The sequence below is a fragment of the Montipora capricornis genome, chromosome 11, assembly GCF_036669925.1.
Source record: "Montipora capricornis isolate CH-2021 chromosome 11, ASM3666992v2, whole genome shotgun sequence".
In the NCBI taxonomy this organism is placed as follows: Eukaryota; Metazoa; Cnidaria; class Anthozoa; order Scleractinia; family Acroporidae; genus Montipora; species Montipora capricornis.
Window position 1 is genome coordinate 41,320,063 of NC_090893.1, and position 19,032 is coordinate 41,339,094.

Genomic DNA, 19,032 nt, shown 5'->3' on the forward strand with positions numbered 1-19,032 from the left:
ATAGCTCGAAGTAAAACTAGATAAGCCCGAACGCTGGAAAGATGAAGTTTAGCTTAACTTGCTCCAAAAGGTGTTTAGTCTGATCAAGCCTCGACGGTCGGCATATCGGTGGACAGTCGATCGATAGTCGGAAAATAGACGCTCGATGAATCGGTCAAGGTTATGTCTGATAATGGCTTTTAATTCCCCGATACTTCACCGATAACTCGCCGACAATTCGCCAACTTTTCGCCGATAATTCACCAAGTATCGGTCGACTCTCCGAAGAAAGAAATCCAATACTCGACAGGAACGCTTTTGGCAGGATTTTGTTATTCTTCGACTGCGGGACAACGAGAGCAATAGATTCATCCTTGGCCGAGTTTTCTACGATTGATCCCGTTTGACAGCTAAAAATTAGACGACCGGCGATTATACATTTTGAAGCTAAAAGTAGAAAAGATTGTCCCTAGTTCCCAATGCTCTTCGGTTCGCTTCATATAGTAATCGTGCCTCACAGCAAAATCCGCCCTCCCTCCTTAGCATAATAGCATTAGCTGATTTCGCCATCGCCTTAAGACTTATCTGCTTAATTCTCGGTTTTCTTATGACGTCACGGCCGCCATGTTTTTGCCCCTAAACAAAGAAAAGGCGGCCATGTTTGTGTCCCGAGCTAATCCTCCGGGAATTGAACTGTACTATTGTTGCTTTCGAGTAGGTCTTCGGTCTTCATTTTCGCGGTCTTCGTTTTCGATACTACATGTAATACAGATTTTGATATAGATGAAGCTGCTGACAGAACGTGTTGATAAGTATTTTACCGCAGGCTCGTTTTCCCGCATGCTTTGAGCAACTCCAGTTGCGTTGGCGGGAAGGTAAGTAAATGTCGTGTTTTTCTATTCTTTGTGCTTTGTGAACCGGCGCATGTTTGCTCGAATGAGCCAAAACCCTTTTTAAAAACTATCTTTTAGAATTTGGGACGACTTAGTAAGGTTTTTGAATGGAAAAACGAGTGTTTTAATGAATTGGTTTGTTTGGCACGCTTTTCTCAGAGATCAATTAAGTGCATTTGTTCGTGGTTCACTGTTTGAACGAAGCATTTCTCTTTGCGAAACATGAATAGCCTTACAGACACTAGATGTGTTCTTCGGGGCATTAACTGTGCCCTTGAGGCTTCGTGGCACTGATCCCGTTTTGAATCTTTCTCGCGTTAGCTAGTTTTCATTCATAAGAATAGTAGGTAAAGAACTGACTAGGGTCAACTGAAGTGATAAAATTAATTAAATGATCTGCAACTTTACAGCTCTGATAACAGCGCTCATCGAGTCCTCATTATTCCCTCAAATATCAGCTCTTGCTTTGGGGTTCAAAGCCAGCAACCAGAACAAATCTGCCTGTTATTTTGATGTATGTGAAACGTAGGTTCGTTTATTTAAATAGGATTTCATTCCGATTTCAAGCAAGACGAACACATACTATTATGCCCGTTAGTTGTATCTCTGTAGGCGACAACGATTTATTGCTAATCCTTACGTATTTTCCTGACATATTTCGCATGTTTTGTTTGATACGAGTCATACAACAAGTTAAACAAAATGTAACCTTTATTGTTTACTCTGTACCGCTTACAACGCAACCCATTCTCACTTTGATGCAGTCCGTAAACAGAGAAGAACATTTTCAGTTGTCTATGCGTATTCATTTGCATATGAATTTTTTTTCAACCCGAACCGATTGTTTCCATTGTATATCACCCCTTGTATGTCTTGTCCTAACGGAAAGCACTCCTGTTGAGGTTCACTTTAATTATAGACAAAGCACAATTAGTGGTCATAAACATAGGAAGTAACCCACTGTTATCAATTTGTGACGATTTGTATACCTGGCTTTTTTTTTTTTCAAAACAAACCTTAAAAATTTTAAAATTTCTTTCCTACTCTACACTAAGCAGTTACTTATTTATAAAGTGAATGCTTAACGTGTCAATAGTTAACAGTGAGAGCTGGTTTAAGTTCCTGTATGTACAACTTTTTTGTTAGCTTTTTGTTGTTCATTGACGTAGAAAAAGAGTTTCATGATATGATTCACTTTTATTAACTAACTTGTTCCCTTACCTCCCTAGCCTTAAGACGTATTTTCCACGAAATTTAACTATTCTTAGTCTGTTTCGTTTCAACTTGGGTTCAACTACACGTTTGGGACACGAATGTAGAGATAACTGACTCACCGCAGCCCGTTACGAGCAAACCGACCACACCCCATCCCCTTTTTCACCCAATGTTGATAAAAGGCTCTTAACAATGCCTTGGATAAATTTTGATTTATCTATCTCATTTAATATATATTTTTTAAATTTTGAATCGGAAGTTTCGAGAAAAATGACCTCTTACAACCAGATTTTGCGATTTTAGTTGTGTTTTCTAACCACGCGTAGAGTTATCCCAATGGAATTTTGACCAAGATGTGAAACTCAGTCAAACAATGATACCCAACAGGGCGACTAGCAGAACGGCGTCATATCTAACCACTTTCCTTAGTAAGTTACGGTACCAGAAAGTGTAGATTACAGCTTCTACGTTAAAGGAACAGGTGCTCAAAACTAAGACGGAAATGTTCAATGTCTAAGAGAATTTCCCGGGCTCAATGATTTCTTTTCTGATTAAATCTAGACATAAGTTTGAGGCTAATACATACTCAACCCGTAAAGCCTCAATTACATTGCAAACACGCTCTGAAAGTAAGGCTTGGAGCATTATGAGAAAGATTGAACTGAGTATGGCCAGCACATTACACATTCTCGGAATGAGCTACCTCTGAAAATTATTAATCATTGGGGGACCGAAATAACATGTCCAATATGAGGAAAAGTTGTAGACAAATGTATAGAAAATTGTTAACGCCATCGAGAGGCTCCCCTCTCCTGATAGATTTTGAAAAGGTGGTCAGTATGATCCCTTGCCATGCCCCTTCAGTTCCGAAGTTATACATTTTTCAGAGAAAAACATCCTAAAAAAAGTTTTTGACGTTGATGGGATCCCTAGAAAAACGCTGTAAATTCATTTACTTTTGCCTACACGACAAGTCTGGAGTGAAGGTGTTTGTGACATATTTTTTACAACATCAGCGCCGTGAAATGCTGGTGGTTTTAGCAGGGAACACCCAGTGTGCTTGCTTGCGTGAAAAATAATCCAACATTGTCAACATTAGAAGTTCCTTTGATCGATTGCATTTCCGTTGCTTTTCCTGTTGTTTCAGTGCCGCTGACTCATAGAAAAAAACCCGAAGGTACTGATATCGTCGTTTTATTCCTATAAAGCAATATGCATAGAAATTATCTAAACTACACTTGCTAAAAATCCATAACATTGCACTTAAGCTCACACGCTTCACGTTCTAAAAATGCAACTACAGATAATTGAAAGGGAACTTTAGTAGCCTGAGGGTGATCTATCCGTTCATATAGGCTTGAGACAAGCTAAACCTGTAGGATGCTGGTACTTGTAGTCAAATGGCGTCATCATGCAATTGTCCTATTGCTGGTGGAGGAACAAAAGGAGCTAATGAGAGACCTTTTGTTTTCGTGGACCAACATGGCGGCGATGACGTAATGTGAAAACTATCTATTAAACACTTGACGATTATGTTTTAAAACGCCGTGTCGGGGCAAAGTTAAAGTTTCAATCCATTTCCAAACGCTCTGTCTTTTACTTTCTCAACAAAAAAGAACACGTTTAGATAGATTAGTGAAACCGCATGAGTAAAGAGATCGAACAGGCCCAGGTTACATTCCTGTGGCTTTCCTGTGCCAACAACTAAAATCTCCCAAGAAATTAATATGTCAGGGAGATTTGTTTTTTGTTAAGATAAACCTTTCCACTTATAGGAACACATTGCCCTTTCCTCTGTATTCCAAGAAACTAATTTTGATGCATCACCAAAAGTCTCCAAACTTTTCACATTCTTTCTTAACTAAGTTGGCAATTCTTTCATTTATCATCACTCCTTATACCGTCTCTTTGGGTAGTTGTAGTGCAAGTGTATATTGATTTAGTCTAGAGTCTTCAGTCTTTTTACCTGAAAAAGCTTTCATATTTGAATCATTTCAAAAGTCTGGTGCAACTTCTTCTACCACCCAAGACATCGTTCGCCCATTCAACTTCTCCTGCAAATTTAAATTATATTTAGTTTTGTCCTCATAACGTTGTTTAGGAAGGAGGGAAAACCGACGGAAATAACCATCTTAAATCACAATTGTTTTAAATATTTTCTTTGCAAAATGGCGTTTGTATGAAAAACAAAAATTACAATCGCTTGTTTTCACTTTAAGTCCTTCTGGGCATAGCCATATCGCTCTATGGCTATGACACAAAGAGCTTTTGTCGAATAACTTTTTAGGCAACCTTATTACTGGGTTGCCGCAAACCCAGTCGGAATCTGTCTTTAATTTCGTCGTTTTTTTATTTTTCGTTTTCTTTTTTTTTTTATTTTTTTCCGTGTCGGTAAAAGTCTTGCCTATCACTCCCCTGCTAAGTGGTGTCTTTGTGTATAGAGCCTTCTACGCGTATTTTCTTAGGATCGAGAGGGTAGTGGGAAATGCGTAGATTTCTCTGGTAGACACAGTAGAACGATTACCTTAACCGGCAATGGCGTCGAAAGTCATGTAACGCGAATGGCGTTTTAGTGGATCTTTGAACAAAATGTACCCATATGAAGCTAAATAATGGCTAGCGAATTGGATACTGAACAAGACAGGCGGTCGAATGTTAGAAGCGACGAGGAATGGACTTCGACAACAATCTGTCGCCCGTCGAGCCGTAATCAAAGTGAGCTGTCTTCCTAAAATTTTGGTGTGGTGTTTTGTACAACACTCAAACCAAAGGAACAGTTCTCTGGTAACTGAGTATGGGTTCAACAAAGACATCGAAGGAATCCATATAGTGGATCTGTTATCTCAGTTGTCTCGCTATTTGTCAGATTTGTATTTACCTGTTCTCAACTCTGCACAGTCTTCCGGTATAACAATTGGAAATTTCACTAATAAGTCATTGACGTGAATGGCGTTTTAGTGGATCTTTCAACAAAATATACCCTCATGGAGCTCAAGAATGGATCGTCAATTGGATAAGCAAGACAGCGCTGAAAAATAAATATTTGGATTTTAAGAGACGTGTAATGGTCTTCGACAACAATTTCATTTTTCGCCTTTGGATATCAAGTGAGCTTTGTTTCTAATATTTTACTAACTTGGTATTATATAAAACACGGAAATCAAATAGCAATTTTTTTATGGATTTAACCATAGTTACTAACTATGATTTGAAGGAATCGAACGCCTACAAGAATGCATCATAGTGTTTACTCAAGTCGCATCTTAGTTGTCTGACAATTTACATTTACCGGTATTTTGTACTCAATTCTGCAAAGGTGTAAAATATTTGGAAATGTGACAGTGAAGAATTATTTGAATGAAAGTTGTTGTCGCTTTTGTGCTTCATCATTTACGATCAGCGTTCCGAGTCGGAAAGGGTTCTGATGTGAACTGTCAAAAATGTATTTAATTGCATCTCTTGTTTGCACGCACGCAATTGAAATAGGACGGTATTTTTGCCTCTAATAGTAAATATGTTGTTTGTTTCGATTAATTTTTCGCTGAAAAAGGATTTTGCCGAGATATTTCCAGCCTTTGTGCACTTTAATATCATGTTGTGTAATTTTCGAGCTTAACAAATTTGCATACGTGTGTTGAAATGTGATACGGGAGCATTTTTGTGGTATAGTGTAACGAAAATAAACAAGGTCTGTTGGAAGCTTGCTTGAGTTTCAACAAAATAACCCACAAAATCGGCAAAAAAATCTGACATTGATGAATAATAAAGTAGCTGCTATCCCTGTAAAGATTGCGTATCGATGGCCAACGAATCACACAGATTAAACTAAACACAACAGTAAACTTTACTTCACTCGCATGGCACATAAAAGAGCATGGTTTCACATTTCCCATGGGTCTAAGTAAGCCCGCGATTTCTGTAAACTTCCGGTATGAAAACTAGAGTTATTTCCGGTTAAAAGGTTATCAATACATTACATCCCTTCCTTTCTTTGGAAACAGAATATAGTGAAAGGAAAATGTCAACAAAACACATAGTACGAAAAACCGCTCCACATGGACTGCGCAACTAGAAGGATACTGTCCAGTTCTACTAATCCTTAAACTTAAACGAAGTCTACCAAAGTTCAACACAGGTTCAATGCGTCAACAGAGTCTACTTGATAGAGTACATAATCCTTGTATTTCTCCGGCATTCTGATTGTCCGGCTGGGTCGTGATGTTACTGTACTTTCTTCCAAGGTACTTGGGGCAACCGCTGGGCTTACAGCCTCTCCAACTGCTGAGCTAACAGCCTTTTCACTTACATTTTCTGTTAACTCCTGTGTATCCTCAGGTGGGTTGTAACGTTTAACAAAAGAACTGTTCCGCCTGTATTCCACGCCCTTTTTCGACCGAACAGTCACCTCACGGCCTTCCTTAGTTTGCACTGTGTATGGTTCACTCTCAAAATTTGCTTCAAGCTTACCAGACGTTTTCGTGTTCTTTAGTAAAACTTGGTCTCCAGGCATCACAGGATTTTCTACAGCACCTCGTCTGTTATCAGCATATGCCTTGTGGATCAACTTGTGATTCCAGTCATTGTCTCTTACACCCTCATTCAACAGGTTATTAGCTCTCTTCAGCTCTGGAAATTTAGTTTTCAATTCTCTACCGAACATGAGGAAAGCAGGAGTAACTCCTGTGCTTACTTGTGGTGTGCTCCTGTACGCGAGCAGAAACTTATTAAGTTCTCCCCGCCACTCTTTTCCTTCAACGTGAGCCACTTTCAAAGCCTTTAGAAGCGTTCTATTCTGTCTCTCGACGTGCCCATTGGCCTGCGGCCACAGCGGAGGAGATGTCCGGTGTTCTATTCCGTGGTCTGAGAGGAACGTCTTAAACTCCTCGCAGCAAAACTGAGGACCATTGTCGGACTTGAGAGTAAAAGGATATCCATATCTTGAAAATATCTGTGCCAGTACATCTACCACTTTCTTGGACGTGGTCGACCTCATGATTTCCACCTCATAGAATCTGCTGAAATAGTCCACGACTACCAACAAACTTTCTCCCGTCGGAAGAGGACCCATCAAGTCTATGGCTATATCCTGCCAAGGACCGGTAGGTGGTTCCACTCTTTTCATTGGCTCTGGAGGCTGTAACTCCCCTACAACCTGACATCCATGACAAGACTTGCAGACTCGTTCGGCGTCTAAGTCCATTTTTGGCCACCAGACCTTTGTTCTGAGGCGTGCCTTCATCTTTACGATGCCCTGGTGACCCTCATGAGCAAGACGTAGGACCTCTCCCCTTAGAGCCTCCGGTATGACAATTCGAGTGCCACGTAAGACAAGTTTTCCTAACACGCATAGCTCGTTCCTGACACACAAATACGCAGACATCCTACATTGAGACCAGTCCCCACTTAAAATGTACTGTCTCAGGCTAACCATCTCTGGATCGCTCTCAGACACTTCTTCCACTTGTTTAGCCGAGAGTGCCACTGGTAGGCTTCCTTGAGCGACTGCCATAACAAAGTCAATCTCCTCTCCGCTTGTGTCTTTGGGGTTGACTTGATTAAGCCTCGAAAGTGCGTCGGCAATGTTTGCTTTTCCGGGACGGTAAACGACCTTGTAATCGTAACCCTGTAACCTTAGAACCCATCGTTCTATACGCGCCGATGGTTTAGAGAGCCTGCCAAAAATGCACTCAAGCGGTTTGTGGTCGGTTTCTAGTTCAAACTGGCGTCCGTATACATAAATGTTAAACCTTTCACAGGCCCATACCAGGGCTAATGCCTCTTTTTCCGTCTGGCTGTACCTTCGCTCTACTTCAGTGAGGTTCCTGGATGCATACGAGATTGCTCGCCACTCCCCATCTTGAAGTTGAGTCAACACCGCACCCAAACCGTGTGGACCTGCATCGGCAATGATTCGTGTATTGCAGTCCCCTCTGAAGTATGCAAGTGTGCTGGCCCCTGCAGCAAGCTCTTTTAGCTTCTGAAACGACCTTTCCTGTGCTTCACCCCAAACGAAAGGCTCATTCTTCCTCAGGAGACTCCTAAGCGGCTCTGCTTCTTGCGCGAAGTTGGGGAGAAATTTTGCAGAATACTGCACCAGCTGAACGAATGATCTGACCTCTGCAACATCTTTCGGAGGACTTGCATTCATAATGGCAGCTACTTTCTCTTCACTGGGCGTAACACCTTGGCTGCTCAGATCATGACCGTAAAAGGTTAGCTTGGGAAGGCGAAACTGACATTTCGTTCCATTCAGAGTTAATCCTTTTTCTCCCAACCGCTTTAAAACAGTATGCAAATTCCTGTCGTGCTCTTCAATACCACAACCATGTACAATGAGATCATCTGCCAAGTTAGCCACACCCTTACACCCCTGCAAAACATCAGCAACTATTTTCTGGTACTTTTCGGGCGCTGATGTTATTCCAAACATCAAACGTTTGTATCGGTACAAGCCACGGTGTGTAACAAATGTTGTAATATCGCGCGATTTTTCATCCAGTTCCACTTGATGAAAACCCCATTTCAGATCAAGTTTTGAGAACACAGTTGAACCGTTAAGATCATATAACACTTCCTCAAGCGTGGGGATGGGGTGTCTCTCCCTCTCTATTGCCATATTCGCCCTGCGCATGTCCACACAAATCCGGATATCACCGTCTGCCTTTGGGACCACAACCAATGGCGACACCCATTCAGTAGGTTTGTGTGACACCTCTTCGATGATGTCCTTGGCTAACAACTCGTCCAACTTCTCGTCAACCTTGCTTCTCAGTCCAAATGGTAGCCTCCGTACCGGTTGTGCGACAGGTGTGACATCATCTCTTACATGAAGCTTCAGCTGGAAATCCCTCAGCTTCCCAACTCCTGTGAAAACGTCTGCGTACTTCTCACGAATATCAGCACCATTGCCCTCTGTCATTAACGAACATATTTCTTCTTTCATGGGACCAACCCTCAACACTTCCAATTTCTCCGCTGTGTTCTTTCCCAGTAGAGATCGGCCTGGACCCTTAACAACTGTGAATTCATCAACACACGACTTGCCATTGGCCCCGCACACAATTTCAGACACAAATGTTCCAATCACTTCAATAGGCTCCTTTTGACCATAGGCAAACAACTTTTTGCTTGATTTCTTGGAATCACACTGTACATTCTCTTTCTTCATCGCTTCCCAGGTCGTCTGGTCAATCACATTGCACGAAGCGCCAGAATCAATAAGTACTGCACGTAACACAACTCCTCCAACCTTCAAATCAACTTCGCTACCACCTACAAACTCACCAGCTCCCACTGCAAACGCATAGTAATTTTGGGCACCAGTAGCTGAATTTTCTGACACTTGATATGCTCTGCCCCTGGAGGCTTTCCTTTTTTCAGAATCTTGAGAAGGAGCTTTGCGTTCCTTCGTTTTGCAACAAATAGCAAAATGCCCAACCTCCCCACACGAATTACACTTTTGGTTGCGAGCTGGACAATTCCGATCACGTGCGATGTGGTCACTGTAATTACAACGGAAACATCTCATCACCTTTGCACCATGACAACCACCAGAATGTTTACCAGACTTATTTCCTCTACCTCTGCCTTGAGCGGTCTCTTTACCTTTCCCCGTATTTTGAGGTCTGCCGAACGAGACAGCATTCACCTGGCCTGACAAGCTTAACTGATCCATGGCCTTGACCTGCATATTTACTGCCTCATGTACACGAGCTAGGTCTTGCAAGTCCTTCAGGGTTGCGTTTGATTTTTCCAGGAACTTACGGCGGAGTCTGGAGTCCCTGCACCTCTCAATAAGCTGATCCCTTATCGCTTCATCAACTTTTTCAAACTCGCAGGTGATCGCTTTCTGTCGCAGCCGACAAACGAACTGATCAACCGACTCACCCGAAGTTTGCTCCATTTGCCTAAACTGATGCCTTTCGAACGGAACATTCAACTGGGGCGAAAAAAAACCATCCAGCAACACCATACTCTCATCGAAAGATACGATATCCGTTCCGGGCACTAACGTGTAGTAGAGTTCCTGCAAGTTCAATCCTCCGGTATGTAACAGCAACGCGGTTTTCTGTTCATCCTTCGTTATCCCTTTAGCCACCAAATACAAATTAAATGAGCGCTTCCACAACTTCCAACGAACGGCGAGAGTGTTCGGGTCTTCCTTCGGGTTGAAGGGAGGAAGACTGGCCACATCAAGAAGAGGAACAAACGCGGTAACTGGCTGTGTTTGTGTTGTCGAAGGTGTACTCGAAGTCGAAGGTGCACTGCTTGTCATTATCCTCCTGACAAAATACTCAGATCCTCTACGCAAATGACGCCCAAATATCCCCGACCTCACAAAACGAATCGAATCCTCGTCGCCAATGTAAAGATTGCGTATCGATGGCCAACGAATCACACAGATTAAACTAAACACAACAGTAAACTTTACTTCACTCGCATGGCACATAAAAGAGCATGGTTTCACATTTCCCATGGGTCTAAGTAAGCCCGCGATTTCTGTAAACTTCCGGTATGAAAACTAGAGTTATTTCCGGTTAAAAGGTTATCAATACATTACAATCCCCAAAACGATGGAATTACCTAGCGATAAATAACCTCGTCTTGGAGAGTAAAGTTTTGACTGTCAACCTGAAGAATTGGGTGATTGTGATCTTTGTGTTGAATTCGCACATTTCGTGTCAAACTTTATAACACTTGAAAGAAAAAGAAAACTTACAAAAACAAAGACCCCGGTATCTGTGTCAAATGATGATTTGACACTGTTTCGCGAGTAAACACACCGCGGTAACTGGCTGTTACTAAAAGTGAACGGGGGCTTGGGACTCGGGGACTCGAGGACGCGGGGACTCAAGGACGTGGGGACGCGGGGACTCGGAGAGGTGGGACGCGAGTACGTCGGAACTCGGAGACGCGTGGGGATTCGAGGACGTGATAAACAAATAACACATGACTTTTGCACTGAATTGGTAAAATACAATTTTTGACGGTCTACAAGTGTAAAATAATCTAATATGCTGGAGAGTTTGTCAGACCAGTAGCTGATGATTTCCAGCGTCCATGGTTCCTCCTTGCCCATTTTACCGTGAGAGATCTGGGTACAGAATAGTTTCAACGCAGGGGGTCTTAAACGACGTACTGAGTTTTCAAGTGAAGCTATGATCCTCGCAGTTATGAACGCAATTTTTGCAATTGCGTAAAGAAGTCTGAAAAATTCAGGACTTCAACGGGGTTTGAACCTGTGACCTCGCGATACCGGTGCGACGCTCTAACCAACTGAGCTATGAAGCCACTGACGTTGGGAGCAATTGCAAAAATTGCGTTCATAACTGCGAGGATCATAGCTTCACTTGAAAACTCAGGAAACTATTCTGTACCCAGAGCTCTCCCGGTAAAATAGGCAAGGAGGAACCATAAACCCTTTGCATATATGGCGCCTCAATTTGAATAACAATACTTTGCACATCCTTAGCCTCGTACTTATGTTTCTACAAAAAGGATTTTTCACATGAATGTGAGGCCTAGGATGTACCTTGCCATTTATGCAAAGGGTCTATGGACGCTGGAAATCATCAGCTACTGGTCTGACAAACTCTCCAGCATATTAGATTATTTTACACTTGTAGACCGCCAAAAATTGTATTTTATCAATTCAGCGCAAAAGTCAGGTGTTATTTGTTTATCACGTCCTCGAATCCCCACGCGTCTCCGAGTTTCGACGTACTCGCGTCCCACCTCTCCGAGTCCTCGCGTCCCCGCGTCCCCACGTCCTTGAGTCCCTGCGTCCCCGCGTCCCCACGTCCCCGAGTCCCCACGTCCCCACGTCCCCGCTTCCCTGCGTCCTCGAGTCCCCGGCTCCCAAGTCCCCGACTCCCAAGTCCCACGTTCCCGTCCCACTTTTAGTAGGGAGCTTTAGCAACGACAACGGCGACGGCAACGAGAACGTCACAAATTTGCATTTTTAGTGGGCAAAAACAATAGCTTTGCACGCCCTGCACGTGCGTTTTTCATTTTTGTCCATTTCTTTGCCGTCGTCAGCAAAGCAACAACGTGAAATTACCAAGTTTGAAGTGTTATGGAGAACGTCAGCACCTGGAGATAAATTTTCATTTTTGTCCCCTAAATTAAGCGCCGCTCGTAACGGTTTCATTCCTGAGGGACTGAAACACCTTTGTCATATTAAAAGGCTTGGAATAGTCGCGAAGTTATCGCAATAACTTGAATTTATGTTTTTACATGACGTTCTCGATGCCGTTCCCGTCGTCGTTGCTAAAGCTCTTTAATAGGGAGCTTAAGCAACGACAGCGGCGACGGCAACGAGAACGTCATCTCAAAATATAAATTTGCGTTATTTTAATCGCTTCGTGACTATTTCAACGTTTTTAATATGGCAAGGGTGTGGTAATTCCTCAAAGATGACACCAGTCGGAACGGCACTCCATTTTAGGAGAGAAAATGAAAATTTATCCTCAAGTGCTGACGTTCTTCATAAAACCAAAAACTTGGCTATTTCACGTTGTTGTTTGGCTGACGACGGCAAAGAAATGGACAAAAGTGAAAAACGCACGTGCAGGGCGTGCAAAGCTATTGTTTTTACCCACTAAATATGCAAATTCGTGACGTTCTCGCTGCCGTCGCCGTTGTCGTTGCTTAAGCTTCCTAGTAGGTAACAGCCGCGGTAACTTCATCACGGCGCCCTCTGAATCCGATGTAACTTTCGATTTTGCGCTTTTACTTGTGCAGCCAAAAGTACAATAGCAAAACTCTCCCAGAATGTTTGTCGGTGATCGTAACTTTTTATATTCGGGGTTAAAAATTAATGTTGTTTTCGTGTCATAAATGTTGTTGCTGATGGCAAAATATTTTATTCTCGATCGACCGACCAGAAAACTTCCTTCTGCTCCTCAACTATTGTAGCTGTCAGATGCTCAGAGGGCACGCTTAAACTTGTGGTGAAAAGAAGTTGTGAGGGAACTTGAAAATTATTAACACGTCAGCCCAGAAGCCAATGTTTCTCGCTTCTCTTTTATTTGTTATTCTTCAGAGACTGGAATGCTGTAGTTCAATACCACACAATTCAGTGCCTTCTGTTTTTTTGTAACACGTACCACAGGCAACCCAGTGTATGCTTCACGGAAGCATCTCGTTTCGTCGAAGTTATTTAAATCGTGGCGCTGAGAAAATTGTTTCATTTGTGACAACTGAAAATCTTCCCTTTTTTTCCATGGAGATGAGTGGATTTTCTAAACTTTGAAATGTTCTCGGAGTCTTTGGGATGTTAAAAAGAACGCACTGTTTGCAAGAAGCCACAGTAGAGGCGGAGATCCTTGCTTTGGTCTTATGTCTCATTGGCCTTCTGGGGTGCGTTCGATTGGGAAGCTGGGTAAAGATCTGGCAATTCGGATTTACAGATTTCGAATCCAAAAACACAAAATCCGATAATGGATTCGAATCAAACCAATGTCGAGAAAGAAAGTCCGTGACAAACTTCTTTTTCGGATTTTGTGTTCCAGTGGAAAGTCAAAGTAAAGTTAACATCAAGGCCAAATAAACAAGCAACTCACCTGCTGGTTGGTGTTCCAAGATGAGCCATATCTGTAACGTCCGTCATGCCACCTCCTGCAGAACGCACGAAAAAAATTAATCACTTAAATGTAACCTTGCGTTCAATTAACAATTATTCCATGAGTGCGCGTTGGATATGAGATGGTGAATAGCTAACGAGCTAACGAGGCGCGCAGCGCCGAGTTGGCTATAACCAGTCTCGTATCCAACAAGCGCGAACGGAATAATTGTTGTATTAAATTCATTTAACTCCAATAGTTTAGAAAGTACGAAATACGAGCGAAAAAACCGAGGAAATCCGAGCGAAATCAAAAAACTTGATGAGAACTGACGCGATGTTGTGTAAGACCTTGTGGTCAAACAGACGAGGGCTCATCACAAAAACAATTCTCACCTTTTTGCGTACTTCCAAACGTCGGAATTGATCCAAGCATTCCACAAAAAGGTTTTGTTTTTGCTTTATTCAGAAAGAAATGTCGCTTTCCGGTGAAAACAAATGTATGTTAGCAACGCTTAGAGCAACATTTACCATATAAGGTCAAACTAAGGTATATGAGCTGATAGCCGAGATTGAGTGAACCAATCAGAGCACGAAAAATGCATTAACCGAGGATGAAAATGAGTAATAAGTAGTATTTTGGAGCTTTGTACAGTATATAACGAGAGGTCTGGGATCACCAAGTATGAATCACACTATCCTGAAGTGCAGGCGTATTTTAGTGATCACGGGGCTGAGCATAGTTTTGGCCGCCATCTTGAATTTCTGAAGCAGAGGAAGTTTAATTGGGGAGAGGAGAGGTGAGGGGCCAACATCCATCGTGTATCTCTTTTTTATGAAGAGAGCTGTAGGATATTTTACCCTATGTTTACACCAATTATACACCTTTTTTTTTTCGTCCACGCGTAAGTATTCCTTTTTTTGGCAAATTTGAGTGTTGCCGTTTGTAACGAAGGCTCTTTACATTTTTATTGAAAATCTACAATTTAAGATATATTTGAATGTTTCAAGAGCTGCGTATATTTGTAACTGCTACTAAGATTTCTTGTCTTTATGTTTGTTGTTGTTGTTGTTTTTTTCGGTAAAATATGCCACATCAGATGGAAGGCTTCGTTTTTTGAGACTAGTAAAATCAAATCGATTTGAGTAATATTTTTAGCCTATACCCTGTCTGCTTAGAGTTTGACGAATTGTGCTGGCAATATTACCGAAAGTATAACTTGGTTAACCCTCATACTTAAAGAAGTTTAAAACTTCACTAACCTATTATTCATTATTGTGTTATTTCCACCAGTTTTGCCATTCACGTATTGCATTTTGGACATGCCTCCATAATCCCGCGTAATAAAATTCTCGCCATACGCTGTGGTGGCGTGTATTCTTGGTTCAAGAATTTTAATCCTTGAGCCGGGTGCCTTGTAAAATCTGGATGGATCAGCAACCAAAGGGTGGTTGTAGTTCCTTGTTCTTTTGCCTGGTGTGCTATCATCACCTTCATAAGGAACAATGGATGGTGTGTTCGACGCTTCATTTGAGGTGTTCGCAAGAGTATAAATGCCATTGACTCGTGAGGACCTGCGACGGTAGGCATTTGACGGATCCGTGGCGATAAATGAAGCACCCTGCCGCCCAGAGGATGAATAGGTCGTGTATCCCCGAGACGTACTTTCGTCGCCCGAGTGTACGAGGTAACTTCGAGAAATGCTTGAGACATCTCGTTTTTCAGGAGTTCTATCATAATAGGAGCCAGAAGTTAGCATGCTAGAGGATTGTGTCATAGAATGTCCAGCTTGCTGCAAGTTAAACCTTGGTGGCTGTGGTGGGATGGCATGTACAGTGATCACCATTTTTCCATCTTTTTCTTCCATCGATGCAGCTTGCCTTGTCACTTTGTGGCCCGCGTGGATTTTTTGAACTGTGTTCATTGGGACTGTGTATGGTTGACGTCCTCTAAGCACTATAGCATTGCCTGCCAACTAAACATACGTAAGTAGATTAGCATTGCCATTAGCTATCGATTTTTATGAGAGGTATTTGATTCCCGTAAAAAGTGGGAGATGGTTGATACCCGTAGGAGGTCAGGAGTGGCAGGTTATCTCTTACGGGATATGAAACAAACTTGCCATTTTCCCTCAGGTGGCTTGATTGTTCTTTTTAAACAGTCGGCAATAGAGAAACGTACCCTTGGACTAAGGCGTCTTCCTCGTAGAACTATGCCTTTTTGCTCAGCTGGTGAACCATAGCTAGCAGTAGACTTTAGCATGTTACAGTGGTAGTACCGTGCCCCCACGATGTATGCTCGGCTGCCAGCGGTCCGTCTTCTCCTTCCTATGCTCCCGGCCTTTTTCATCTCTCTAGCGACACGAGCTTTTTTAGATTTTAGCTTGCCGTCTTCTTGAAACTTAAACTTGATTGGCATGCGTAAGGCGCCATCCTGTTGCTGTCTGTCTTGGTAGTTTGTGTAATAGACGCCGTCTGTGTACTGGTCCCGGGAAACAGGAATGGTTACATTACCATCCGACTACAGGGATTCAGGAAAAAAAAGAGATCAGTGGAAGATTGCAATTCGACGTGCCATGCTGTGACCGACCGTTTAGCAGTTAGCCAATCTTCGTGTGCAAATTTGAGAACCAGGGTTCAACTAAATTACAATCGTGAACCTGCGTTAATAAAAGACTTTAAGTCAAAGTCGTTTTCTTTTTCTTAAATTGTTGTTTCTTCATAACTTGAAAATGTACTCTTCGGTAATTGTTATTCAGTTGCAGTGGTGATTACTCAGGCTTACAAGATTGAAACATCAGAGTGAACGTTGGCGAACAAGTGAGAGCGGATTTCAATTGAGTGTCGAAAGTAATTAGCGAATTGCTTTGGTTTTGCATTACATCACGCGGTGATTGGATTAAAGTTCTCGCGCCACTTTTTCAACCAATGAAAAAGGAATTTCCAAAACCAATCGTGACTCGCGCGTGCCAATTTCCCGCGCTTCGTGTCGGCTACGTGTAATTACTTCGAGTTTTGATCGGTTTACTGGATTGTCTTTGTCCTTTTTGATTGGCCAAAGTAATTACTTTGTTTTGGTTTTACGACACAGGATTGAAACTCGCTCTAAATATGTAATACCTCAACAATCCGATCCTTTTGCTGCAGAATGCGTGCCCACGCTTTTCTAAAGAGATTAAACAGACAAGTTGAGGTCAAATATTTCATGCATAGGTTGATTGACGGATCAAGAGAAGGTGCAAATGTACAGGTACTGTACAGGAAATAATAATTATTACTTGACCGATATCACTTGTATTGGAATTATATCCTCGAGGCTTTATTGAAGATGAGCTGCATCTCAACATTTCGGCGACTTTTCATTTGTGGTAACATAAAACAGTCTTAGAAAAACTCGTTATCAAGAATTTGTGAAAAGATAGAAACAATTCGATAGCTTCACAATCCCTTTTGAGTAATGCGTGACCACTTTGCAATTTTGCAAAAGATCTCAGTAAAAATTTTCAGAATTTTACAACCGATTTAAGACCACCGTTTTTCTATTACCTGAGTGTTGGGGACACAATAGCACAACAGCATTTAGTGGATTGCTTTGATTCTTGGGAAAGCTAGATTTATGCAAAGGATTTGATCAGATCTTAGGCGGACAAATATTTCAAATGTTTGTCCGCCTATTTAAGTAAACAATTTGAATGATTTACAAACATGTAATAAGGTTCAGCATTTTATCAAGAATTATCTATGCAGAGGTCGGTGCTATCTGGTAAAGTTTAACAGGCTGACAACACACTTTACTTATTAAAGAAAAACAATGGCTACAATGCTTAAGTTGTTGGTCAGCGTATTTGAGTACGCTACTCCTTCGTTCATAAAAACTATTGCTTCTAAGTATAACGTAACCCAAAAGAGTCTTATCAAGAATAACCCAAGTTCTTCTCAGTAGCCGATAATAACTAATAATCCTCTCAATACCTTCCTTTACTGGATAAATCACCAACTTTGATTTTCACGATTCCATTCTCAACCCTAACAGCATCGGCTCCGTAGATATCGTCAACTTTAATCTTTCTTATGAAAGGATCTGCTGTTTCTTTGTTGTCTGCCCTTAGCACTATTGCTTTCTCCTGTGGTGCTGCTTGGGCTGCTATAATGCGTTGTGCACGGCTAGGTCTTTCTTGCCTTCCCCGAACTCTAACGTAAACATTCACGGCATCATCAAGAGTGCGTAGAGGTTTTCCCTTGAACGACCTGCCGATTTGGATAGAGAAATCAGCGGGGTCAGTTTTAGTTAGAAGTAAAAGTGAGATCATATACGAGAGTGAAATTTTAAGTCATGTCTGCACTGTTCAGACAATCACTGACAAAATCGTGTTTTTAAGGCATTCCTATGAGCTGTCCAGCTAGAGAGGAACGAATAGAACGCTGTGCATGTGGCTAATGTAGCTTAAAGTTGAAGTACCATAATATATCGGGACCTGTGCATAGCTGAAATACGTAATTGAGAGAATGGGGAAGGCACGAGAAAATTGGCTGATAAAAAGATGACCTCCTCGCCCACTAGAGAGTAATTAAGTATCTTCGTACTGTCCCAAATGGATCACTGTTACTCGTACCATTCTTTTCTCAAGCTAGTATAACGCGCGTATGCTGCTCCATTCATGCTAAATTTGATATTACCACTGACAAAAATGTAAGGCATCACAGCATTTTCTATTTCATTCAGTTATCACAATTTTGCCTCAACCACTGGTTCATTTGTATTGAACATGTCGATTGCCGTCTTAGTGAACACTGGCTAGCGAGAACAAGACTTCGAGGAACTCATCCCTGCTCTAGAAACTTCCTGTTCGCGTTTTTTTGACGCGGTATACGCCCCTAGATAATGAACCAAATGCCACATGAAGTGATGACTGTTGTCACTGACATAGCGCCATGTTTGGTAGATTCGTTCTCACCGTTAATCATATCATTTATGTAATTTTGTATGCATCAAGTAAAGCGTTCTAGTTCAGTCGGTTGTCAAGCGATATATACCTTCTCCCATAAGATCCTCGACGAAGGCTCCTTCGTCTTATAGGTCCAAGCTGCCACATGTTATCCATGTCCTCTGCAGTGTACGGGTTCCATTGAGGAGGATGCTCAATTTCAAGTAAGCGATCAACATCCTCTGCTGAGAATGCATTCCACCAGCATTTTCTTGATGACAAAGGTTGCTGGGTATCAATTTGAATTGTGGCCACTCCACTGTCTGTCATGTCGCCCGTATCTACAATCTAATGGAAGTCAATTTTTTCAACGTTCACGTTTCATGAGAGAACGTGGAACTGCTCGTCAAACGTTTTGCAACGGCATAAACTCTTGACTAAGTAACAATAATAATAA

At 42.0% G+C, this 19,032-nt stretch overlaps 1 protein-coding gene across 1 annotated transcript; it reads right to left on the minus strand.

Moving 5' to 3' along the window:
* Positions 1-1,565: 1,565 nt before the first annotated feature.
* On the minus strand, positions 1,566-18,905 carry LOC138025056 (uncharacterized). Its single transcript, XM_068872308.1, has 8 exons — positions 18,685-18,905; positions 17,623-17,898; positions 16,771-16,816; positions 15,833-16,171; positions 14,914-15,626; positions 13,652-13,706; positions 4,054-4,141; positions 1,566-3,287 (listed from the first exon to the last, which is right to left on the minus strand). Exons 1-7 carry the CDS (start codon positions 18,903-18,905, stop codon positions 4,082-4,084), a joined length of 1,710 nt encoding a protein of 569 aa, XP_068728409.1. The 3' UTR covers positions 1,566-3,287; positions 4,054-4,081.
* Between the last annotated feature and the right edge of the window lie 127 nt (positions 18,906-19,032).

What these genes read in the sequence shown, in the direction of transcription:
- LOC138025056 (XM_068872308.1), bottom strand. Translation starts at nt 18,905, where the DNA reads ATGACAGACAGTGGAGTGGCCACAATTCAAATTGATACCCAGCAACCT. An exon ending in CGAGGATCTTATGGGAGAAG is followed by an intron (nt 17,899 to 18,684) that starts GTATATATCGCT and finishes CCAAATCGGCAG; the next exon opens with GTCGTTCAAGGGAAAACCTC. An exon ending in AAAAGGATCGGATTGTTGAG is followed by an intron (nt 16,172 to 16,770) that starts GTATTACATATT and finishes GAATCCCTGTAG; the next exon opens with TCGGATGGTAATGTAACCAT.